Source organism: Triturus cristatus, chromosome 1_2 (assembly GCF_964204655.1).
Source record: "Triturus cristatus chromosome 1_2, aTriCri1.1, whole genome shotgun sequence".
In the NCBI taxonomy this organism is placed as follows: Eukaryota; Metazoa; Chordata; class Amphibia; order Caudata; family Salamandridae; genus Triturus; species Triturus cristatus.
The window spans coordinates 29,501,114-29,527,320 of record NC_140580.1 but is presented as its reverse complement, the minus strand read 5'-3'; the positions used below and the strand labels follow the sequence as shown (position 1 = coordinate 29,527,320).

At 41.4% G+C, this 26,207-nt stretch overlaps 1 protein-coding gene across 3 annotated transcripts in view; it reads left to right on the top strand.

The window, feature by feature from the left end:
* The window catches only part of PPFIA4 (PPFI scaffold protein A4), a 3,163,248-nt gene that overhangs the window by 720,512 nt on the left and 2,416,529 nt on the right, over nt 1–26,207 (top strand). For all 3 annotated transcript variants that reach the window (XM_085600211.1, XM_085600208.1, XM_085600214.1), the window contains exon 3: nt 22,263–23,188. In XM_085600211.1, coding sequence (XP_085456337.1) covers nt 22,940–23,188 — 249 coding nt within the window. In that variant the 5' untranslated portion in view covers nt 22,263–22,939. The remainder of the gene's footprint in view (nt 1–22,262; nt 23,189–26,207) is intronic.

Genomic DNA, 26,207 nt, shown 5'->3' with positions numbered 1-26,207 from the left:
GAGCACTACTCTGATTGCCACAAGGGCACGTCTTGTTTCATAGAAGGCTGAATTGTTAATTTTATGGCATGGTGCCAGTTGCTTTAGTTATGCGCACGTTTCTTGGCAGTATCAGAAACATTCAGAACGCAATGCTGGTGGTTAGCCTGTTGTCATGCTGTTCAGAGGTATTTTTAACTCAGGCATGGCCAAGCATGGGTTATAGGCCGGTGGTCTGCCCTGGGTTTCCTGTTAACAGGCAGGTGAAGCAGCAGAACTTGGAGGGCCTTGGGTTTGACCGCTGGAAACTAGGGCGGAGCATGGTTGCTCACTTAGTAGCCCGCCCTTGAGTTCGACGAAACAGTTACCTGTGATGCAAGTATCGGTTCCGGGTAACTTCTCCCGCCCTCCAGCACTGGCTGGCAGCCATGCAGGTTGTGGAAGTGGCCTTCAAACAGGGGCGTATGGTCCATATGATCAAGGGAAACACCGGGTTAACACTTGGGCTACTAATCAGCGGGAGAACAATTGGCTTTCCCAGTATTCAATTAGAGAAGCATTTTACACGTTGTTCTCCTCTGTGGTCACCCTGACCTGTCCCTCCCTGGTATACTAGCAAATTTTGGGAGGGCAAGGCTTTACATTTGATGGTGACTGGTGGAATACGATGGGCGTACTCCAACGGAGTGAAAGAGGAAGCAAGGCGGGCTTGTCAACTCTTACCTCCTCCCGCATGGGCTCTGCCAGGCAGGAGTGTCTTGTCAAAGGGATTGTTCTGTAGCCATGCAAAGGCAACTTTGGACCTTCGCTTATTTTAGGTTTAAGGTCATTTCAGTCAAATCCACAGGAGAGTTTACAAAGGATGGGGGAATCTGTCCTGATGGTGCACGCTGGCCGCCGGCCCGGTTGGGCGTAGACTTGTTTTGGCTGGACCTGGGAGAAGCCCGTTATCAGTAGGCTGTAGGTATGAAGGCCTATCGGGAGCCATGCGCAGTTGCGCAGAGCAAAGAGGTCTTGGCTTCATCAGGCATGGTCTTATACACGCCAAGTCCACAGGGTGCCTGGAGGGAGATGGGGTGCACCTCTCTAGTTTAGGCATGGACCTTTTCCTACTGGACCTAGGGGAAGCTTGGGCTGCAGCAGGTTGTAAGTAAACAGGTTTACCTTGGTGGGGGGCCCTGGTAGTGACGGTGGCCACTCCCAAGGCTGTGGAGGAGTTACAGGGCGATCCAGGGTCTGCACATACCAAGGGGTATAGCATGCAGCAGCACCGCGGGGTGCTAAGCCAGGATATCCAGGGATGTTTAGCGGGTCCCCTGGAAGAACGACGGCGCCCCGTTAACCGAAAGGCGGTTGTGGGTCTGAGCAACCGGGGGCTGCCATGTATGCTCCGCCCACCCATCACAGGGGGGCGTGTGAAGCATGTGGACTGGTGGTCCACGGATGGGAGGGGTGGACCCTCCCAATATTTGGTATACACCAGTTGGCGTTGCCATGGTGACTCTAGGCTTATCAGACGGGCAGGCGGCATAGGGCTGGCCTGCCCTGGGATCGCCCGTAAGATAACCCACCTTGTTTGCATATTGGTTATGCTAATAAACCTGCAGCAATATTTCTCCACTTACATTAGTGTCGTGTGTTTTATTTATGTACTTATGTGCTTTGTGATAACTGTTGCCGATATTGGCACTATTGCTGCTGCCTTACTCTCATTGTGTCGGTCTATGAAGCCCAGGTTGTTCTGTATCAGGGTTGTAGACATCAATGGTAGATGGAGCAAAATGTGTGTGTTCCCCACTGGTTTATAAGCGAGTTCCATCTCTCCGCCCGTGGCGTGCAGGAAGAGACACTTATGAAAGGCTGGGCCAAGGACATGGCCTCTTGAAACCACTGGAGACAAAGGAACGTGCTTGGTGCCCATCCACAGTATGCTGCATTCAGCTCGGAAAGGTCAGCGCGAACAGCAACAACACTGTGCTTCTGAGACTGTACATACTAAACTAGGCTGTACCAACTGAAGAACGCTCTTGCGCTGGGTTGACTGAGTCTAGATTGTCAGAAGTCAACATCCATGTGGCTACTGGTCTAGCACCAAGCGCAACAACTTTGGGATATAAACTGGCCCGTGAGACAAAAGTATCAGTTCAAATTTTGCTTCATGAGAGCTCTCTCCAGCAGCTCAGTGGAAGGGTCAGACCAGGGCAGGATTCCCGTGGCAATTTATAGGCAGGCATAGGCCTTAGTATTGAGGAATAATCTGCAATCGCTGCAGCTAAAACGATGATAGAAACTGAAAAGCACACTGATTCCAGGATGAAGACCAGCAGGATAGGGAATGCCCAAGGCTAAAACATTCCAGATTAAGTGATCCAACATTCTAAATGACTTCTAAGCAAATCTTGCTATCCTTAAGCAGGGGTCCACAAAACGATGGCAGGAGGCAGAACACGGCAGACATTTCGGAGAGAATATGTCCTGTGCTAGATTCTGGATTAGTTCTGGACTACCACCATACACTGCCTTGTAAATCAGGCATCTCACTTTAAATCACAAGCACTTCTGCATGAAGAGCCAATAGATTATGTCTAGACTATATATATATATATATATTCACTGAAAAAACCATAGGTTTCACACACGTTATAGTTAGGTATTAGCATTTAAAAAACCTTGCAAATTCACTGAAAAAACCATAGGTTTCACACATGTTATAGTTAGCGGAAATTTTACTGATAAAAAACCAATGAAATTCCCCCGTTATAGTTACTGCAGGCAACTATAACTCACGCGACCGCAATCCTCTGCTGATGCTAATACTGTATTTAGACACTTATTTGCCCATGTCTTCTTCCATACATTTTTAGCTATACATATATTACAAATATTTTTTTTTCATAAAGACACATATGTCATCAGCAGAAGATTGCGGTCGCGTGAGTTATAGTTGCCTGCAGTAACTATAACGGTGGAATTTCATTGGTTTTTTATCAGTAAAATTTCCGCTAACTATAACATGTGTGAAACCTATGGTTTTTTCAGTGAATTTGCAAGGTTTTTTAAATGCTAATTCCTAACTATAACGTGTGTGAAACCTATGGTTTTTTCAGTGAATTTGTACGGTTTTTTAAATGCTAAGTTACTTTACGCCATTCGTGGCGTGCGCGCCCACTTAACGCAGTTCGTTCTGTGCGCGCACGGTGCGCTTCGCGCACCGTGCGCGCACAGTGAGCACGCGGTGCGCTTTGCGCACCGCGCGCCCACTTTACGCAGTTAGTGCCATGCACGCACGGTGGTCACGCGGTGCGCTACGCGCACTGCGTGCCCACGTTACGCTAGATGGGCCATGTACGCACGATGCGCTTCGCGCACCATGCGCACATGGAGGACATATGATGCACTTCGTTTTGAAAGGTAATATTTTAATTTTTCGTATATTTTATAAGCCATGCACACGGGGTGGAGAGAGTGTGGATAATTTTTTTTTTAAATTTTTTTTAATTAAAATGTTAGTTTTTTTCAGCTGTGATAAGCCATGCACAATTGGTGACCTTCGACCACCAATTGCACACGGGGTGCAGAGAGTGTGGATGATGTTTTTTTTAAAATTATTTTTTACCGTACGCGTACGGTAAGCGTAATCGGCGAAATTACCGAAAAAATAAAAATTCCGTTTTTGGCCTTGGAGGATCTTTGGGGACTCCCTCAACATGCCTATGTGTGTGGGAGCTGTCTAAACAGCCCCTTTACATGTTTTTGGGCTTTAAATTTTAAAAATCGCTCTCAGTGCGAGAGAGAAAATGGCGGCCGCAGCTTCCTGGTTTCGGCCGATTCGAATGTTTACTAAGATCTAAGAGCCAATCAGAATCGCGCTCGCGCACGCCACCGTACGCGTACGGTAAGCGTACCGTAAGCGCACCGTAAGCTGGCTCAGATATATATATTGATTTAAAGGCTATTTTCTCAGAATCTACTGAACAGATTTACACCAAACCTACAAAAGGCACTTCCTTGACCTGAGGACTACCTCTCTGCCAAATTTCTAGTAATTCTGTTCAGCCGTTCGGGCTGTAGCCCTGTCTAAAGGTCCTATGGAAAAATGCATGGGAAAAACGCGTTTTGGGACCCCCCTTTTATCTCAGCCCCCGCTTGACGAATCCCCCCGAGACTTTCAGGGTAGGAGCGGAGCGTAGCGCCCCACCTATTTTGAAAAATTCGCGAGGATTCGTCAACCGGTGCAAAAGTTATTCAAAATAGAATGTTGCGGATTTCCTATGGAAACGTGGTCCTAACTATAACTACCTACTGGCGACCGCCAGTAGGTAATACATATATATATATATATATATATATATATATATATATATATATATATATATTACCTTTCCACAGTTTGTCCCCAAACAAGTGCACTCCTCACTGGGACCAATATACGGCTCGGCAGGGCAAAGGTAAGCAGGTATCCTCCTAAATGATAAATGCCCAACGCGTTTCAGAATTAATTTCCTTGATCACGGGCAGCAGCATGATAGAAAATCTCACGAGACTGCATTGCACTGTTTTTTCATCCACTTTATTCAATCTCGAGTGAGAGTCACATGTTCAACAGTGCATGCTGGTAAATACAGTCCAAAAGGTGCAAAACTCATAGTATAATGCTGCTTAAATGTCATTAAATATAACTCACACCCTTGATACGGTGGAAGAGACCATACGCCTTCGTTCTGCCAACATCAGAGCGTCCCAGGAGTTTGTTGGGGACAAACTGTGGAAAGGTAATAATACGGCTGGTCCGGCCGGAAGAGCACCACTGCTGGTTACTTACGGCGGGTCTGCAGCTTTGAGATTGCAAAGCAATGCGGACTCCTGGGACGCTCTGATGTTGGCAGAACGAAGGCGTATGGTCTCTTCCACCGTATCAAGGGTGTGAGTTATATTTAATGACATTTAAGCAGCATTATACTATGAGTTTTGCACCTTTTGGACTGTATTTACCAGCATGCACTGTTGAACATGTGACTCTCACTCGAGATTGAATAAAGTGGATGAAAAAACAGTGCAATGCAGTCTCGTGAGATTTTCTATCATGCTGCTGCCCGTGATCAAGGAAATTAATTCTGAAACGCGTTGGGCATTTATCATTTAGGAGGATACCTGCTTACCTTTGCCCTGCCAAGCCGTATATTGGTCCCAGTGAGGAGTGCACTTGTTTGGGGACAAACTGTGGAAAGGATATATATATATATATATATATATATATTTCATCATTTCACAACAGGATTCGTTTCCGGGATCCATCTCCCATAGTCAGGTGGCGTGTTGTACTCGGCCAATCCCACCGCCGAGTTTAGATTCAATAAAGTTTTCAGCTCCAGTAAGCAAAACACGCACTCAGAAAGGTACAGCTCGTTGGCGATTTATTCACAAGGTAACGCTACGCGTTTCAGCACAGAAGTGCCTTGATCACACGTTAAACCTTCTACCAATCAGAAACATCTTATGTACAAACACCAGGACTGGTCAATTGAAAACAACATAGTGGAAGGACACTCGCAAGAGAAATAATGATTCGGCCATATTGAAATGGTTCCTTTCCATTGAATCCCTATTGCATCATAGAGATATGTAATACAGAACAATGAGTCCGATAAATCAAGTGAAACATCCGGACTACATCTGATACGAAAAATACAAAAATTACAAGAATAACAAGATATGCGCATACTAAGTAATATCGCATATATGCATCAGAAACAACATTGTACTCGGTCTAGTGCCCGAAAGGAATCAGTATCTGTAATACAAAAATTGATCAAGCCCAATGGCGAGTAACTAACGTGTCCAATATCAATAAGGTGATCCCGATGGGTGTGACTGGGGATGTTCCAACATGGTAATTAGAGTGCATCTAGATCCAAGGATCAAGATAATTTCCAACGAAAAAAGGGAGGAAAAAAGGGGGGTAAAAATAACAAAAGTGACAAAGTGTATCTTAGCTTTATCGTGGTGAAGTGATAGTCTTCTATTCAGTTCAGAATGTGAAGATCAGTGCAGTGCTCAGGTTTTCTAAGGAGTGACGTGCCCCCGGCTGACTCCTAGAAAGAAGTGACAAAAACATTGATTAAAATGGATTAAAAACAATATCATTAGTTAATAATTAGCAAGAACAATCAGAAAACAATCAAGCATCAGGACATGAAGGTTTACCCTGGACAACTAAGGACAGTAACTGGATGAATTAATCAGTATGTAGATGGGTTGCAAGTTCCTCGTCCAAATTATGCCCCCCCGGGAATTTGGTCTCTAATTCCAATATCCATTTAGATTCTCTAATTCTGAGGGCAAGTTCTCGATTCCCTCCACGCCTACCCACATTGACCTGTTCAATCGCATAGTATCTCAATAGATCGCTATTTGATTGGTGTACATTTTGGAAATGTCTAGCAATGGGATATTTGGGGTCTTTGTTATAGATGGCTCTCAAGTGTTCCTGGACTCTCTTTTTGGCCATGCACGACGTGCTGCCCACATACTTTTTTTGACAAGGACATTCCAAAATGTAGATTACATAGGTGGAGCTACAAGTAAGAAATTGTCTGATCTGTTTTTTTGTTTGTGTCCCTGGTATTGCAAATTCTTTAACCATCACACTAGACCGGCAGGCCCTACAATGTCCACATGGATAAAATCCACTAAGTCCTTGGATATGTTGGCCCCTTTTATCAGTGATGTCACTTTTCACCAACATGTCCCTAAGGTTGCGACCTCTTCTGTATGTTATGAGTGGTCTATTGGTCAATTTTGGGCCTAAGATGGTATCTGATTTTAAAATTTTCCAATTATCGGCCACTATTTTTTGGACTTGTTTAGATTTTTGGTTGTAGGTAGTTATTATTCTAGGTGGTTGTGATGAGACAATGGGTTTGGGTGTAGGGTTCAGGGTCTCTGATCTCTGGATGATCGATGCTTTGGAAAGGGCTTTAGTCAGTACCCACTCAGGGTATCCCCTGTCCCGAAACCGTTGGAGTATGTTACTACTCTCGTGTGTGTAATCTGTCTCTTTAGTGCAATTTCTTTTAGCTCTTAAGAGCTCCCCATAAGGGATGCTCCATTTGAGTGATTCAGGATGGGAGCTCAAGGCATGGAGAAGGCTGTTGCCAGCCGTGTCCTTTCTATGGAGTTTGGAAGTGAGTCTACCCTCTTGGATCGTGATGCTAGTGTCCAAGAAATCCACATGATGTTCACTAATGTTGTATGTCAGAAGTATATTATAGCTGTTTTGGTTGAGCTTTGCAATGAAGCTAACAGCCTCTTCCATGGTGCCCTGCCAGATGACAAAAAGGTCATCAATGTATCTTGACCAAAATTGTACCTTTGTAAAATGCTCTTTGAGATCTTCATTAGACCTAATTTCTTCTTCCCACTTCCCCAAAAATAAATTCGCGAAGTTAGGAGAAAACGCCGAACCCATGGCAGCGCCACGGATTTGCTTAAAAAAGGTTCCGTCAAACATAAATATATTATTACGTAGACAGAGTTTCATCATCTCTATAAGCATAGCAGTATGGTCTCTAAATCCTATTTCACGATTTTTTAAAAAATAGTAACAAGCCTCCATACCCTGGGTATGATCAATAACAGTGTAGAGGGCACTGACATCCATTGTGATAAGCATGGAACCTTCAGACAATGTAATGGTCTCAATTTTTTTCAGAAAATCAGTAGTGTCCTTGATGAAGGAAGGGAGTTGGAAAACATATTCTTTTAGGAAGTGATCTACGTACACTGACAGATTTTCGTTGACACTTCCTATGGAAGATATGATGGGTCTGCCTGGGGGTTCTAAGAGGTTTTTATGAACTTTAGGCAGTAGATAGAAAATAGGGAGTTTAGGAAAATCACGTTTAAGGAAGCAGAATTCATGCCAAGAAAGGAGCCCTTCAATTTGCCAATCATGAAGTCTATTCCATGTTTCCTCTATGCTAATATTGTATTCGTTGGAGTTGGATTTGATGTAAAAGACATCACCTTCAAGTTGTCTGAGGGCTTCTTTGACATAAAGATCTCTTCCCCAGAGAACAATATTGCCTCCCTTATCAGAGGGTCTGAGTATAACAGAGTTATCGTTAGCCAGTGATAGGATGAAATCACAGTCATGTTTAGACAAATTTCTATTCCTGTTCTCTCTGTTGTATTTTTTATGTTTAAGCTTGGCAAGTTCTTTGCTCACTACTTCTTGGAAGGTATCTATAGGGTCATGTGGCATGATGGGGTAAAAGACTGATTTCGGTCTAAAGCTAGTACATGCAGCCCTATTCATATTTGTTTCCCTCACACCTACAATAGAATCATCAGGTTGACTGTCAGATGATATACCCCCTAATACATACATATCTAGAAGAAGGTTTTGGTCATGAATATTAAGTACCAACAACAACAGTCCTCCCAGAAAACACCAACTCGTGGGAGACCAAGAGGACAAGCAAGAGGAAGAGCAGATCACAGAAGAGAAGATTCAAGTTCCAGCAGAGAAAACGCAAAGAGTACAAAGCCGGTGGGATCCAAAAGAGGCGGCTACAGACGAAGACGTTAACCATGGATGACGACATGGTAAATAAAACAATCATAAACTTATCATCTAGAACTTTGACTATAAAAGAAAAACGTACTCTCTGCTTGGGATTGACTTTTTGCCCCAGTGAACTGTTCAGTTATCCTGATACCCGAATAGACCTGTACAAATTTGGCAGGAAACTAAAACTCCAGAAATGCATTCATTAAGAACTATAAAAGATACTCCTCAATCCATGGCAATAGTAGATACACCTGAACTTAATATTCATGACCAAAACCTTCTTCTAGATATGTATGTATTAGGGGGTATATCATCTGACAGTCAACCTGATGATTCTATTGTAGGTGTGAGGGAAACAAATATGAATAGGGCTGCATGTACTAGCTTTAGACCGAAATCAGTCTTTTACCCCATCATGCCACATGACCCTATAGATACCTTCCAAGAAGTAGTGAGCAAAGAACTTGCCAAGCTTAAACATAAAAAATACAACAGAGAGAACAGGAATAGAAATTTGTCTAAACATGACTGTGATTTCATCCTATCACTGGCTAACGATAACTCTGTTATACTCAGACCCTCTGATAAGGGAGGCAATATTGTTCTCTGGGGAAGAGATCTTTATGTCAAAGAAGCCCTCAGACAACTTGAAGGTGATGTCTTTTACATCAAATCCAACTCCAACGAATACAATATTAGCATAGAGGAAACATGGAATAGACTTCATGATTGGCAAATTGAAGGGCTCCTTTCTTGGCATGAATTCTGCTTCCTTAAACGTGATTTTCCTAAACTCCCTATTTTCTATCTACTGCCTAAAGTTCATAAAAACCTCTTAGAACCCCCAGGCAGACCCATCATATCTTCCATAGGAAGTGTCAACGAAAATCTGTCAGTGTACGTAGATCACTTCCTAAAAGAATATGTTTTCCAACTCCCTTCCTTCATCAAGGACACTACTGATTTTCTGAAAAAAATTGAGACCATTACATTGTCTGAAGGTTCCATGCTTATCACAATGGATGTCAGTGCCCTCTACACTGTTATTGATCATACCCAGGGTATGGAGGCTTGTTACTATTTTTTAAAAAATCGTGAAATAGGATTTAGAGACCATACTGCTATGCTTATAGAGATGATGAAACTCTGTCTACGTAATAATATATTTATGTTTGACGGAACCTTTTTTAAGCAAATCCGTGGCGCTGCCATGGGTTCGGCGTTTTCTCCTAACTTCGCGAATTTATTTTTGGGGAAGTGGGAAGAAGAAATTAGGTCTAATGAAGATCTCAAAGAGCATTTTACAAAGGTACAATTTTGGTCAAGATACATTGATGACCTTTTTGTCATCTGGCAGGGCACCATGGAAGAGGCTGTTAGCTTCATTGCAAAGCTCAACCAAAACAGCTATAATATACTTCTGACATACAACATTAGTGAACATCATGTGGATTTCTTGGACACTAGCATCACGATCCAAGAGGGTAGACTCACTTCCAAACTCCATAGAAAGGACACGGCTGGCAACAGCCTTCTCCATGCCTTGAGCTCCCATCCTGAATCACTCAAATGGAGCATCCCTTATGGGGAGCTCTTAAGAGCTAAAAGAAATTGCACTAAAGAGACAGATTACACACACGAGAGTAGTAACATACTCCAACGGTTTCGGGACAGGGGATACCCTGAGTGGGTACTGACTAAAGCCCTTTCCAAAGCATCGATCATCCAGAGATCAGAGACCCTGAACCCTACACCCAAACCCATTGTCTCATCACAACCACCTAGAATAATAACTACCTACAACCAAAAATCTAAACAAGTCCAAAAAATAGTGGCCGATAATTGGAAAATTTTAAAATCAGATACCATCTTAGGCCCAAAATTGACCAATAGACCACTCATAACATACAGAAGAGGTCGCAACCTTAGGGACATGTTGGTGAAAAGTGACATCACTGATAAAAGGGGCCAACATATCCAAGGACTTAGTGGATTTTATCCATGTGGACATTGTAGGGCCTGCCGGTCTAGTGTGATGGTTAAAGAATTTGCAATACCAGGGACACAAACAAAAAAACAGATCAGGCAATTTCTTACTTGTAGCTCCACCTATGTAATCTACATTTTGGAATGTCCTTGTCAAAAAAAGTATGTGGGCAGCACGTCGTGCATGGCCAAAAAGAGAGTCCAGGAACACTTGAGAGCCATCTATAACAAAGACCCCAAATATCCCATTGCTAGACATTTCCAAAATGTACACCAATCAAATAGCGATCTATTGAGATACTATGCGATTGAACAGGTCAATGTGGGTAGGCGTGGAGGGAATCGAGAACTTGCCCTCAGAATTAGAGAATCTAAATGGATATTGGAATTAGAGACCAAATTCCCGGGGGGGCATAATTTGGACGAGGAACTTGCAACCCATCTACATACTGATTAATTCATCCAGTTACTGTCCTTAGTTGTCCAGGGTAAACCTTCATGTCCTGATGCTTGATTGTTTTCTGATTGTTCTTGCTAATTATTAACTAATGATATTGTTTTTAATCCATTTTAATCAATGTTTTTGTCACTTCTTTCTAGGAGTCAGCCGGGGGCACGTCACTCCTTAGAAAACCTGAGCACTGCACTGATCTTCACATTCTGAACTGAATAGAAGACTATCACTTCACCACGATAAAGCTAAGATACACTTTGTCACTTTTGTTATTTTTACCCCCCTTTTTTCCTCCCTTTTTTCGTTGGAAATTATCTTGATCCTTGGATCTAGATGCACTCTAATTACCATGTTGGAACATCCCCAGTCACACCCATCGGATCACCTTATTGATATTGGACACGTTAGTTACTCGCCATTGGGCTTGATCAATTTTTGTATTACAGATACTGATTCCTTTCGGGCACTAGACCGAGTACAATGTTGTTTCTGATGCATATATGCGATATTACTTAGTATGCGCATATCTTGTTATTCTTGTAATTTTTGTATTTTTCGTATCAGATGTAGTCCGGATGTTTCACTTGATTTATCGGACTCATTGTTCTGTATTACATATCTCTATGATGCAATAGGGATTCAATGGAAAGGAACCATTTCAATATGGCCGAATCATTATTTCTCTTGCGAGTGTCCTTCCACTATGTTGTTTTCAATTGACCAGTCCTGGTGTTTGTACATAAGATGTTTCTGATTGGTAGAAGGTTTAACGTGTGATCAAGGCACTTCTGTGCTGAAACGCGTAGCGTTACCTTGTGAATAAATCGCCAACGAGCTGTACCTTTCTGAGTGCGTGTTTTGCTTACTGGAGCTGAAAACTTTATATATATATATATATATATATATATATATATATATATATATATATATATATATATATATATATATTACCTACTGGCGGTCGCCAGTAGGTAGTTATAGTTAGGACCACGTTTCCATAGGAAATCCGCAACATTCTATTTTGAATAACTTTGGCGCCGGTCGACAAATCCTCGTGAATTTTTCAAAATAGGTGGGGCGCTACGCTCCGCTCCTTCCCTGAAAGTCTCGGGGGGATTCGTCAAGCAGGGGCTGAGATAAAAGGGGGGTCCCAAAACGCGTTTTTCCCATGCATTTTTCCATAGGACCTTTAGACAGGGCTACAGCCCGAACGGCTGAACAGAATTACTAGAAATTTGGCAGAGAGGTAGTCCTCAGGTCAAGGAAGTGCCTTTTGTAGGTTTGGTGTAAATCTGTTCAGTAGATTCTGAGAAAATAGCCTTTAAATCAATATATATATCTGAGCCAGCTTACGGTGCGCTTACGGTACGCTTACCGTACGCGTACGGTGGCGTGCGCGAGCGCGATTCTGATTGGCTCTTAGATCTTAGTAAACATTCGAATCGGCCGAAACCAGGAAGCGGCGGCCGCCATTTTCTCTCTCGCACTGAGAGTGATGTTTAAAATATTAAGCCCAAAAACATGTAAAGGGGCTGTTTAGACAGCTCCCACACACATAGCAATGTTGAGGGAGTCCCCAAAGATCCCCCAAGGCCAAAAACTGAATTTTTAATTTTTCGCTAATTTAGCCGATTACGCTTACCGTACGCGTACGATAAAAAATTCTAAAAAAAAAAAAATTATCCACACTCTCCCCACCCCGTGTGCAATTGTTGCCCGAAGGGCACCAATTGTGCAATGTTTATCATAGATGAGTTAAACTAAAATATTTAAAAAAAAATAATAAAAAAAAAAATTATCCACACTCTCTCCACCCCGTGTGCAAATTGTGCATGGCTTATAACATACGAAAAATTAAAATATTACCTTTCAAAACGAAGTGCATCATATGTCCTCCATGTGCGCGCGGTGCGCGAAGCGCATCGTGCGTACATGGCCCATCTAGCGTAACGTGGGCACGCGGTGCACGTAGCGCACCGCGTGCCCACCGTGCGTGCACGGCACTAACTGCGTAAAGTGGGCGCGCGGTGCGCGAAGCGCACCGCGTGCTCACTGTGCGCGCATGGTGCGCGAAGCGCACCGTGCGCGCACGGAACGAACTGCGTTAAGTGGGCGCGCACGCCACGAATGGCGTAAAGTAACTTAGCATTTAAAAAAACGTACAAATTCACTGAAAAAACCATAGGTTTCACACACGTTATAGTTAGGAATTAGCATTTAAAAAACCTTGCAAATTCACTGAAAAAACCATAGGTTTCACACATGTTATAGTTAGCGGAAATTTTACTGATAAAAAACCAATGAAATTCCCCCGTTATAGTTAGTGCAGGCAACTATAACTCACGCGACCGCAATCTTCTGCTGATGACATATGTGTCTTTATGAAAAAAAAATATTTGTAATATATGTATAGCTAAAAATGTATGGAAGAAGACATGGGCAAATAAGTGTCTAAATACAGTATTAGCATCAGCAGAGGATTGCGGTCGCGTGAGTTATAGTTGCCTGCACTAACTATAACGGGGGAATTTCATTGGTTTTTTATCAGTAAAATTTCCGCTAACTATAACATGTGTGAAACCTATGGTTTTTTCAGTGAATATATATATATATATATATATATATATATATCTCTCCTACTGGCGGTTGCCAGTAGGTAGTTATAGTTAGGACCCCTTTTCCATAGGAAAACCTCAACATTCTATTTTGAATAACTTTGGCGCCGGTCGACGAATCCTCGCGAATTTCTCAAAATAGGTGGGGCGCTCCGCTCCTACCCTGAAAGTCTCGGGGGGATTCGTCAAGCGGGGGCTGAGATAAAAGGGGGGTCCCAAAACGCGTTTTTCCCATGCATTTTTCCATAGGACCTTTAGAACGAGCTACAGCCCGAACGGCTGAACAGAATTACTAGAAATTTGGCAGAGAGGTAGTCCTCAGGTCAAGGAAGTGCCTTTTGTAGGTTTGGTGTAAATCTGTTCAGTAGATCCTGAGAAAATAGCCTTTAAATCAATATATATATCTGTGGAAGCTTACGGTGCGCTTACCGTGCGCTTACGGTAAGCTTACGGTACGCGTACGGTGGCGTGCGCGAGCGCGATTCTGATTGGCTGTTAGATCTTAGTAAACATTCGAATCGGTCGAAACCAGGAAGCGGCGGCCGCCATTTTCTCTCTCGAACTGTCAGGGGGGTGAATAAAAAAGGTGGATAATGTGAAAAGGGGGCAGGCTCGACAGTTCCTGACCCCCTAGCCTTGGTCAGGGGGTCCCAGAAGGACCCTCAAGGGCAAAAATAAAAAAAATTATTTTTCGAAAAATCGCCGTATGCGCGTAGCGTACGCGCACGGCGACCTGCGGAATTACGCGTACCGTGCGCGCACGGAAAAAAAAAATTTGCGAAAAGGGAAGCTTAAAAAAAAATAAAAAAAATTGTGAGGTAAGGTTGGCTCTTATAAGAGCCGTTGGGTTCATACAGGGATGGAGGAAAGAAAGAATGGGAGTATTATGAGCGTCTACAAACATGCTGGTCTATCTTATTGTTAATAAGGGGAAGACTGACCTCCCCAAAAACAATAAGACCACCACATTTTGTACACCTCATTTCAACACTCGCAAATCGAGGGTTGATGTCCAAAGGAAAAGAAGAAGGTGATGCTCCAACAACAGAGGAAGGGCTCAGCTGAGCTGCCGATGATGTACTCGGCTGAGCATCTGAGGCTGGGCTCTGGTGACTTACTGAAGAGTTTTCTCCAGTATGTCGAACAAAGGTCCTTGGGTGTTTGTCCTGAAGGTGTCTCATCATAGAGTGATTTCCAAAGGAATATTTCCTACTTGGATTTCCTCTTGATAAAACACGATCACAAAGTATGCAAGTGACCTTTGGAGCATTGACCTTTTTCTCCCCCTCTGGAAAAGTGAAATACTCCCATACAAAAGAAGTCTTTTGTTTCCTCCTTCTCTGGATCATGGTGGTGCTGCTGGCCTCACTCTCAGAAGAGCCCTGCTGTTCTGCCATTGTATCCCAATGTCAATCCAGCTCCTGCTCCTAGAGAATCACAAGCAGAAATGAGGGGAATGGGTGTGGTGTGGGAAGAATCTGGAACTGAAAGTAGTATCAACCAATGAAAAGTGTTCTTTCAAGCAGTAAAGAGGGGAATGGGTGTGGTGTGGGAAGTTTCTGGAAGTGAAAGTAATTTCAACCAATAAAAAGTGTTCTTTGTAAGTCACATGACCTACCGTGCGCGCACGTGACGCTTACGGTGCGCTTACGCAGCGCTTACGTCACTTTCGCGCATGCGCATTACACGCCCCTGCGTAACCGCGACGTTGCTTCCGGGTGTACGCGTACGGCACGCACGTATCACGTATCGCGCATGCGCATTACACGCCCCTGCGTAACCACGACATTGCTTCCGGGTATACGCGTACGGCACGCACGTATCACGTAGGCGCGCTGCACTAATTACGTCCAGAGCACGTAGCGTCAGCTTACCGTACGCGTATTTTACAAGCGCGTAGCGTCAGCTTACCGTACGCGCACGGAAAAAAATGCATTAAAAAAAACCTTTCGATAATGCAGGATATAGTACATAAATTATTAAAAAAAGGCTTACAAAAAATGAAATAAAAAAAAATTGAATTAAATTATAATAAAAATATAAAATCGAAATAAAAAACCACTATCCACATTGACCCCACCCCCTGTGCTTTTGGTGGCGTTAAGTGGGCGCGCACGCCACGAATGGCGTAAAGTAACTTAGCATTTAAAAAAACGAAAAAAATAAACTGAAAAAACCATAGGTTTCACACACGTTATAGTTAGGAATTAGCATTTAAAAAACCTTGCAAATTCACTGAAAAAACCATGGGTTTCACACACGTTATAGTTAGGAATTAGCATTTAAAAAACCTTAGAAATTCAGTGAAAAAACCATAGGTTTCACACACGTTATAGTTAGGAATTAGCATTTAAAAAACCTTAGAAATTCAGTGAAAAAACCATAGGTTTCACACATGTTATAGTTAGCTGGACATTTTACTCGTAAAAAACCAATGAAATTGCCCCGTTATAGTTAGTTCAGCTAACTATAACTCGCGCGCCCGCAATGCACTGCTGATGACGTCACATATTACATCACTCATGACATGGTCAGTGACATCACTCATGACATCACTGATGACATCTCAAATGACATCACTGATGACATCACTGATGACATCATCCTTGTGATAGAGTGGCAGACCTCCTCTTCCCCTAATATAACCTTTGACACACACATTCAAAAATAGAGACTAAAATTTACAAAACAATGGACATACCAATAACAGTTACAACAACCTCTTCAGTAATTCTAAGATCCACATACACATCCACTCATTCACCAACAGTCCAATACAGTCACTCATACATGTACTCACTCATCATATGTACTCATACACCTATACATCCTGTTACACAATGCCACTCATCCATAGAGCAACTCACACACATAGTCACTCATGCTAATAAAGAATCAAACATACATTTACTTGCATATACAGTTATACACACACCACCACACTTACTTCTACGGAAACTTACACATACTTAGTCTTTTAAACAATCACTTATAGAAACACATACTTATTCATACAGGAACTCTTTCAATCTCTCACATATACTCACATATATACACCAATAGTCACATATACTAGTTTTAAACATATGTAGTTACTCATAAAGACACTATTGAGACAGTCATTCACTCACTAACACACCCATACACACACTCATCCACCCATGCAGTCCTGCACACATGCTCTGTTCAACACATACAAACAGTGAGTCACTCATTCATGCACCTATGCACTACGTAATACCCCCCACCGAACCATGCAGACACTCAGACTGATACTCAAAAAACCAACTAATAACCTATATAGACACCCATGTAGCTACTCACCAACCCATGCAGCCACTTATACACAAAGTGAGAGACTGATACAGATATTTACATATTTAAACATTACTCACTAAGCCATGTATTCACTAAGATACACTTAATCAGTCAGTTATACAATCAATTTTTCAAAAACAAATCATCCATTTAGACACTTATATACCCATTTATTCTTCCATCGTCCTTGAGATATACATATATAAAACATATTTAATTTTCAGAAAAATACACATTCACTGGATGATGTCATCAGTGATGTCATTTGAGATGTCATCAGTGATGTCATGAGTGATGTCACTGACCATGTCATGAGTGATGTAATATGTGACGTCATCAGCAGTGCATTGCGGGCGCGCGAGTTATAGTTAGCTGAACTAACTATAACGGGGCAATTTCATTGGTTTTTTACGAGTAAAATGTCCAGCTAACTATAACATGTGTGAAACCTATGGTTTTTTCACTGAATATATATATATATATATATATATATATATATATATTTCAAACATCAGCAACTGATAGAAATATGATGAAGTAACAACATTAAGGTGTTTGTTCATGTTAAGGTCCTAGGTCAGAAGATCCAAATCCTTTTTACCTTATCTGCAGGTTTTGGGTGGATTCCTAAAGATGGAGGCAACTTGTTGTATGTGTATGTCAAGAGATGATGACACACTATAATTTCCAGCGTTCAATTTTAGAAACTTGGATGACCTGCATTAAGACACTGTGACTAAACCTTGCTGGAACAGACATACAACGGGTAAGGTTTCTCATCCAGCCTTGTGAGGGATGGCTATCATAAGAATAAGTGATAGCCTCATAGTGAACTAATCTAATAACATGCCCCAGGAATTCTACGCAGATATTATAGAGGACAGATGTTAATGAGGATCACTGCAGGACTCTGCAGATAGTCTTACAGGTAGCCAATGGAGATGGGAGGTCGATTCACCCTCAAAACCAAATAATTTGATTCAAAAGTGTAGCTAATTATTTTAGTTATTATTTTAATTATTGCTGCGACTAACTGCTGAAATACCTAAATTGGGCACAAGTTTTAGGTGAACTCATTTAATCTAGACTAGGTTTTGTGAAACTATTAGATTGAACACATAAACAACTAAGCCATTTTGTGTTATATTGTAGTTGTATGAAGGCGGAGTATTATGTGGTGTGGGTGGTTAGACCTCACCATGTAATACTATCACAATACCCCAAAGAGTGTCCTTGGTGTCCCACTAATAAATCCTTAGCTCACTCTTGGGAGTGTGGCAAAGAGCTACACCTCCATATGTCAAAGTGAGGGCAGTCTTTCCTTGGGCAATGTTGGTAAGGTGGAGCCCTTCAGTTTTCTATGCAATGTTCCTAAACCTTTCTTTTTGACGTCTGCCTGTTGATTACCGAAGCTGCCATTGGCATTAAAGATCTCTAAGTATTTATAGTTGTTAACAGACTGTAGCCGGTCTTCACCTAAATACCAAGTGAACTGTTTCTGTTTTTTTTTTTGTCATGGTTAGGGTGTTGGTCTTCCTCATGTTGATCGTCATCCCATTTTCCTCAGAATAGATTAGAGTTGTGTCCAGTAGTCATTGGAGACCCACCTTTGCTCTGCTAATTAACAGTCTGCATAGAGGATGTTGAAAACTAGGATTTCTCCCAGTTTTGGGACATGACCATTGATGTTATTAAGTGCTGGCTGAAGGTCACAAAGGAACAGATTGAAAGGGGTGGGCACAAGCACACAAACCTGTTTTGGACTCTGCATAGTTTTTATGGTTCTCGACAGACAGGAACAGTCTCCAGATTTCTCCCGGACCCAGGTGCTATTGTGGAGCATCTGTATTGCCCTAAATAGACCTGATGGGATATTCCAGTTGACTAATTTAGACCATAATTTATTACGGTCCACACTGTTGAAAGCAGCTTTGAAATCTGTGAAGCACAGGTGGACTGGTTAAATGTATGAGCTTGCAAAGACAGTGAGGATAGAAAAGGATACAATATTAATTGATGTGCTCATATTCTTAGTGAAGCCCTTTTGATTCAGTGTAATTATAGCGTCATCCTCAGCCCAGGATGGAAGCTTTTTCAGTACCGTTTCAGCAAACATTTTGGCTTAATTATCTATAAATGGCTATCAGTCGATAATTTCTTGGGTTGCTTTTATCACCCCCTTTGTAAATTGGAGAAATTATAGAGCCATTCCGTGAGGAAGGGATATTGTTGTTGCAGAGAATGTAGTTGGAAAGTGGGGCCAACTGATCCGCCCAATAGGTGAGCTTTTCTTCATAAATCATAGGGGGAATCATATTAGGGCCTGGAGCCCCTTCTCGCTGCCCCTTGGATATCTGTTTTTGAACATTGTCCTGAATGATAAGGACATTTCTGCTACAAGTCTCAACAGAACTATGAATCACATACCAACTAACAACAGCAGTGAGCGTCTTGCCCTCTTGGTTCCAGGAGAGCTGGTGCCCTGTGGCAGGACCTTTGTCTACATAGATGCTATTTTAGTCATCTATTGCCGGTAAGTTGGCTTCAGATTTCTCCATTCAGTCTGTGTGCAGGCTTGAGTAGGGTTTAACCCGTCTCAACCAGTAACCCAATGTCCTACACATAGCTTAAAGCATTAAATGGTAGACTTGTGGCACCGCTGATTGAATATTAGATTGACTTGAGATTAGGTGACCTTGTGTACACTTGTAGGAGCTACAATAAGCTCAAGTGAAGTTGCTTTGTGGTCACCCAAGAGAGTACTGCAGATGTTCTGAGTAGCAGAATGAATTAGAAGCGATTTTCCTCAAACTGGCATGTATTTGTTGTCAAATTGACAAACCAATAGGAAATGTTGTCCCCACCTAATCTGTCTTTTTGATGGTGTGCCTTGTTCTTTCCTCATTAACATGTGATGTTATTAAGGATTATCTTTTATATTGTTTGATTATGTTTTTGGCTGTATGTGCTTTACATGTCTTAGCCATAAATGTTGAATCTTGACTGACTTTTTCATTGTTTAAGAATTCTTTCACACATTGTTCTGTTCAAGTTAAAGACAATGGAAATGTTATGTTCAATAATAACGTGTTAACTATTGTGGTAGATGGTGCATGCATTAGCAACGTCTACTTATACACCACAGTGTGTTTTTTTTTCCCAAAGATTTTTTTGATATTTAAATAGAGAAAATACATATCCAATATAATGCAAAACAACATAACGTTAAAAATGGCACAAAGAAAGAACAGACAAAATCAAGGAGTTTCAGAATTAAAAGCAAGTTTCATCAGAAGTTAATGACCTGGATTAAACAAAAATGTAAGATATATCGTATATAAAGGCAAAGGACATCCAAGATATAAATACCAACATCATGTATGGTATGCTGTATGGTATGCTATACATTAAGTCAGAAATTATTACAGAACCCAGATAAAGCAATGAATCATAACAACATTATAAACTAGTGCGAAAACAAACACCAGTTGAACTGCTGATACGTAAGATCAAAATGTTAAAGAAAAAACTGTGAAAGAAAGAGAGAGAGAGAAAGAAAGGAAAGGGAGAAAAGGAATGGAAAGAAGTGGGAACATCTGCTTCAATATAGAGAAACAACCTAAGAAATAGAACTGAAGGGGTAATTAGCTACTAATCCCTAGGAGGACAAATTCATATAGTTATCAAGTGACTGCCACACATTACTAGAAATGGAGGAAGAATAATGCTTCTTCTCAACACAGGTATGCGCTCCACGAAAGTATGAGACCCAAGCCCACCAAGTATGATAAGACAGGAGAGGAAAATATTTCCACTCTGTTAATATAACTTTAACAACTATGGCTATAAGTAAATCGAATAGCTGCATATCTGTATTATCAAGGGATAAAGGACTAATAGAAGCCAATGGATCCAGTAGAATCATAAGAAAAGAGAGTTCCAACGAAATTTTTAAAATCAGTGACAAATGCTTCGGTACTAAATCCCAATAAGATTGTAATAACGTACACTCAAAGAACGTATGTTGATGGGTGCCTGGTTTCAACTTACAATTCCAACAAAGGTCATTATCCCTTAATTTCAATTTATATAATCGAGCAGGGGTCCAATGAAGGAGATTTAAGGTAAAAAATTTAGATTGAATAAGAGAAGGAGCAATTTTATCACGTAGGGATAACTTACCAATTATTTGCCAGGTGTCATGTGAAATATGTTTAAAAATATAATTATCAAAGTGATGAGACCATTTATCATATGTAATTGTGGACTGTAAAGAAAGAGGAGCAGATAAAAATGTATATATTCTTGAAGCAATGTGTCCAGAACGATACCACATGGAAAGAAGTGAGACAGTGATCGAATCTATAGAAAGGGACACTTTGGAAAGGGCAACCTTCAACTTTAAAAATGAATAAAAATCCATGTTAGTAAGATTAAATTGTCTAGCCGAGAAATAAAATGGGAGAGGTTCATGATTTGAATCATAAAGGTCTTTTACCAATCTAATACCACAAGCAGCCCATGAAGAGACCGTAGCAGTATCAATATCAGTAACAATTCTAGGATTATACCATAATGAGGACCACCTCGATTTATGAATAGGTTTAGAAACATTTTTGTCAATAAATTTTAGTGCATTAATCGTACCTAAGATAATACGATGGGAATGACCAAGAGTCAATTTAGAAGCAGTGAAAAGACGTAGAAAGAGGCGAACACAAGTGTCTCTCAATATAGACCCACGGGGGTGTATGCTGAGAGTCTGGTAAAAACCAAAGACTTCCTTGAGACGCTAAAAAGGTGGTGTTTTTTTTTCCTGGCACTGTCTCGTTTTAACTTGCTATTTTCCACACACTCCACTCACTTGCACTACCCTCTACTCTTTGTAACTTCCAATTTTTTTCACTTTATAAAAAATACTTATTTTGTATTTGCTGTAAAATGGAAAATGTGTTGTCTTGTATGAACATTTTTTGTCAAAACAATGGGATCCTAGGCAGACACAGTACCAAAAATCTATTTTGATCAAAAGGCCAATTGTCCAATTTTTTTTAATGAAGAGCATAATGTTTGTTTTAATGCAATATGATTAACATGTTTTCCCTTCCATTACTAGTTGCTCAACCAATACTCCCAATACTTTGAATGGGCTGCTCATCTCATACGTTTCTACTATTTTTCTATGCACACATGTAATTATCAGTTTTATTGCTTTATTTTATAGATGTCAAAACACTCAATCTTTTATAAGTTTTGCTCATGCCATCCAATCAGTTATGAGTTTGCTGGTCATAACACTGTGCACCACTTACATCTTTCCTGTTTTTCTATCCAATAGGAATCACAATTAAAGTTGGGCAACCTCATGGAATCCCATTTGAGTCACCAGAAGCCTTTGAGTATGTAGACGTCATTGAACCTTGCCGGAAGACATTACAGCATTATTTTCTGTCCTGCTGAAGTAAAATACCAGTCTTTCATGGAAAGTGCTTCAAAAAGGATAGTCCACATTATTCTGAGGATGATATGGCTCAGGAATGATTGTCAAATGAGAGCACGTTTTCAAAAGCTACTCTTGGAAATTGAAGTGACATGGACTATGTTCAAACCCTGTGCTTTAGAGAAATAATCTAATGGGAACATTTTCAAGTTAGAAGACAACATACTTGTCACTGAACTTCTCGCAAAATCAAGTTTTAAAGAATGTCATCACTGCAATCAGGGTACTGGTAAAAAGGGCATTTTTTAAACAAACTTTTAATAAAGCACATCTAAGCAGAAGAATGACGGGAAAGCGTGAATTTTCTGATGTATGAGTCAACGGGGAAATTTTTCAAAATAATGTAAAATACTCACATTTTTTATTAAAATGATTGCATTCCTTTATGTGACCTTCTTTGGAAGCGGCGTCACGAACATCAGAAACTGTCTTCAAAGAAACTGACACTGCAACAAGCCTTTGCCCACACCTGGGATTCCAGAGTCTTTCTGTCTACAAAGCACACACAGGCTAAGATGATGTGTGAGGTCATGCCCACCATCAACGAGGGAGACCCCAATGGCTCGCAGCCCGACTCCCAGAATGGATCAGAGTCGGATTCCAACTTTGAGCAGCTGATGGTGAACATGCTGGATGAAAGGGACAAGCTGCTGGAAGCCTTGCGCGAGAACCAGGAAACCCTCTTCTTAACCCAGAGCAAACTACAGGAGATCAATCACGAGAAGGAACAGCTGCACCGGCAGCTGAGCGCGGCACTGCCACAGGTAAGAACCCATTTTGCTTTAAAGTGTTACTTGTACTAAACATCACCCTCCTTATATTCTGAAAGCAAAGTGACATTTTTCCTCCGCTGAACTTCCGACTCAAGTGACCCACTCTGTTTATATATCAAGAATTATTGGGCAGCAGATTAAATGGAGCAACATTGGGTGTTCTCTTCAATGTAGCTTTTTTTCTTCCTTTTATTTGAAATGAGAAGAGAAAACTAAATCTTTTGAGGGATTACTGCTGACGCTGTGAGGCTTTTCCTAAATGTGCTACTTTTGCTTAATATCTGATGTCTGAAACAGTTCTCAAACACCACATTCAGAGCCTGGTTGGTAAATAGGTGTCTGTGTGTAGTGTCAAAGTCAATATGTCCCACTTTTGCGGATCAGCTATTGGCTTTGCCATTGCTTGTTTCTTTTTAATAGTTTTTTATAAAAGTGAAAAAAACATTCAAAGTTAGCTGGACGTATGACCATCATTTAATGGTTTTTGCTATAAATTGTCCCAAAAAATTCTAAGATGGCCATCTGTGCATTGGAGACGAATGAGCACATGTGAGAAGCCATCTTGGAATAGATGTTGATTTAAAGCATAACAAATCCAAAATATCAAACAATATGCCTGCACCCACAGCCATCTTTGAAAAGTTTTTCTTATATTTTACCCACAAACATTCAAAAGGTAGACACTAGTGTGCCTGCAGAAAAGTGCACAAAAGTGGGGCCATAGTTGAATGTTTTTGGCATACTTTATTATTACTATACAATTACACGATGGCTGACATCATTTTGGAAAATTCAAATAAATATAAAGTATGCACAGCATGTTGCACCTATGAAGGGAAGGGAAGGGCTTGATAGCCATGTGAGGGGAGCTAACAGGCATACACAAACAAAGAATTGATGTACTCATGGGAATGGCAGGGTAGTGAATAGGTTAAACATCTGCAAAGTTGTACATTTGTGGGTCTTTATAAATTTTTGAAATGGTTTTCCTCCGCTTAACTCAACTACTAAAGTTATACCACTATTAGCCATTCATAAATGGTGATCTGAAATAGGAGTTTATGAAAGAGTCCCATGTTGTACAGAGGTACAAGGAAAAGAAAATCTTCATAAGAAAGTTTTTGGATGAATTAGCAAAAACTTGAAAACTCATAAGAAAAATATTGTCCACCTAAGTAAAAAATATTTTAACATTTCACTCTCAACTTAACATTATAAGAGCGGATCTACCACACTGCTGGAAATTCAAAGACAAGACTAGAACCTAAAAACGTCTGCAAAACAATTGCTACAAATCTGAAATTTGTATCATTTAAGCCTGAGAAGTTTTTTAATTTGGCTGGATGTTTTGAAAGTTAGCTATGCCTCAATATAACTGAGGTGGCTCAACTGTGATTTGCAATTTTTCTGCAATGTAGGCCATCGGCATTTCCTTACATGATTTCTCTGACCTATGCCAAATGATGTCATTAGTGTATTGGATATAGAATAACATCCAATGACGCATTTCAGCATTACAAGTCTGACAATGTTATGTTATGTGAATTTGCACAGCGCAAATAATTGCCAATGAAGGTATCCAGGCTCTGGGTAGGGTAGTGCCTGAGGGGGAGAAGAGATAATGCCTGTTTCATTTGGAAGAGCCATGTCTTGAGGTTCCTTCTGAAGTCCATCAGCGAGGGGAGGTTCTGAGGTGTTGTGGGAGGTCGTTTCAGGCCTTCTCTGCCGAGGTATAGAAGGAGCGTCCTCTGCTTCTGGTCCCCTTGATGCGATGGAGGTGTGCTGTTGCCTGGGCCGCAGATTGAAGGTGTGTGGTTGGTTGGTAGAAGTTGAGTCATGGTTGCGGGAGGCAGGGCCAGTGTTGTACAGAGCTTTGTAGGTGAGGGTGAATAGCTTGAACTTGCATCTTTCCTGGACTGGGAGCCAGTGGAGATTGTTGGGGTATGGAGAGATGTGGTTATTTCGCAGCATGTTCAGGGCGAATCTGGCAGTAGCATTCTGAGTGGTTTGGATTCACTGTAGGATATGGGCTGGGATTCCAATTTAAAGGGCGTTTCCATAATCAAGTCTACTTGTGACCATTCATCTGGTGTTCAGTGCAATCCACATGAAAATCTTTCATAGAATTCATAGGATGTGGAAACATGATGAGGAAATGGCGTTGATCTGTCTGCTCATGGAGAGATTGGTGGCATAGTCTACAGGGGTGGGAGGAGGGCTAAGTTCAGAGGGCTACCAAGATGCTTCCACGGGGCAGTGGTTGTTGCTTAGGATTAGGACTTTGGTTTTTTCTGTGCTGAGCTGGCAGCAGTTGTTTTTCATCCAAGAAGCGATGTTGGTCTTGCCGGTGGTGAAGTTTACTTTGGTGGTACTGGTTAAGTCAGAAAGGGAGAGGATGAGTTGTGTGTTGTCACTGTAGGATACCATGTTGATGCCGTGGGCTCTGATGATGTCCGCTGGGGGTGTCATGTAGTCATTGAAGTGTGTTGGGCTGAGTGATGGGACTCTGCAGATGAGTTTCTTGGGTTCTGAGGTGTTGGGGAAAAGTATAACTCATTGAGTTCTGTCTGTGAGGAAGGAGTATATTCACTTGAGACCCGGTCGGCTGATACCCAAATGCTGAAGCTTTCTGATAAGTGACTTGTGGGGGACCGTATTGAAAGCTGCAGAGAGGTTGAGATGGATGAGTGCAGCCATTTCTCCCCTTTGGAGGATACTTCTGATGTCGTCAGTGGAGGCAATGAGTGCTGTTTCTGTACTGTGGTTGGTGCAAAGCCTGATTGAGAGCTGTCTAGGTGTGGATGAAGTTCTAGGGGGTCTGCAAGATGGGTATTAATGGCTTTCTCCATGACTTTAGCAGTAAAAGGCAGGAGCGAGTTGAGTCTGTAGCTGCAGAGGGTGTTTGGGTCCGTTGGTGGTTTCTTAAACAGGCTGTTGACCTCTGCATTTTTCTAGCAAGATGGGATGGTCACCATGGTTATGGAGGTGTTAGTGATAGTGGTGAGTGCGG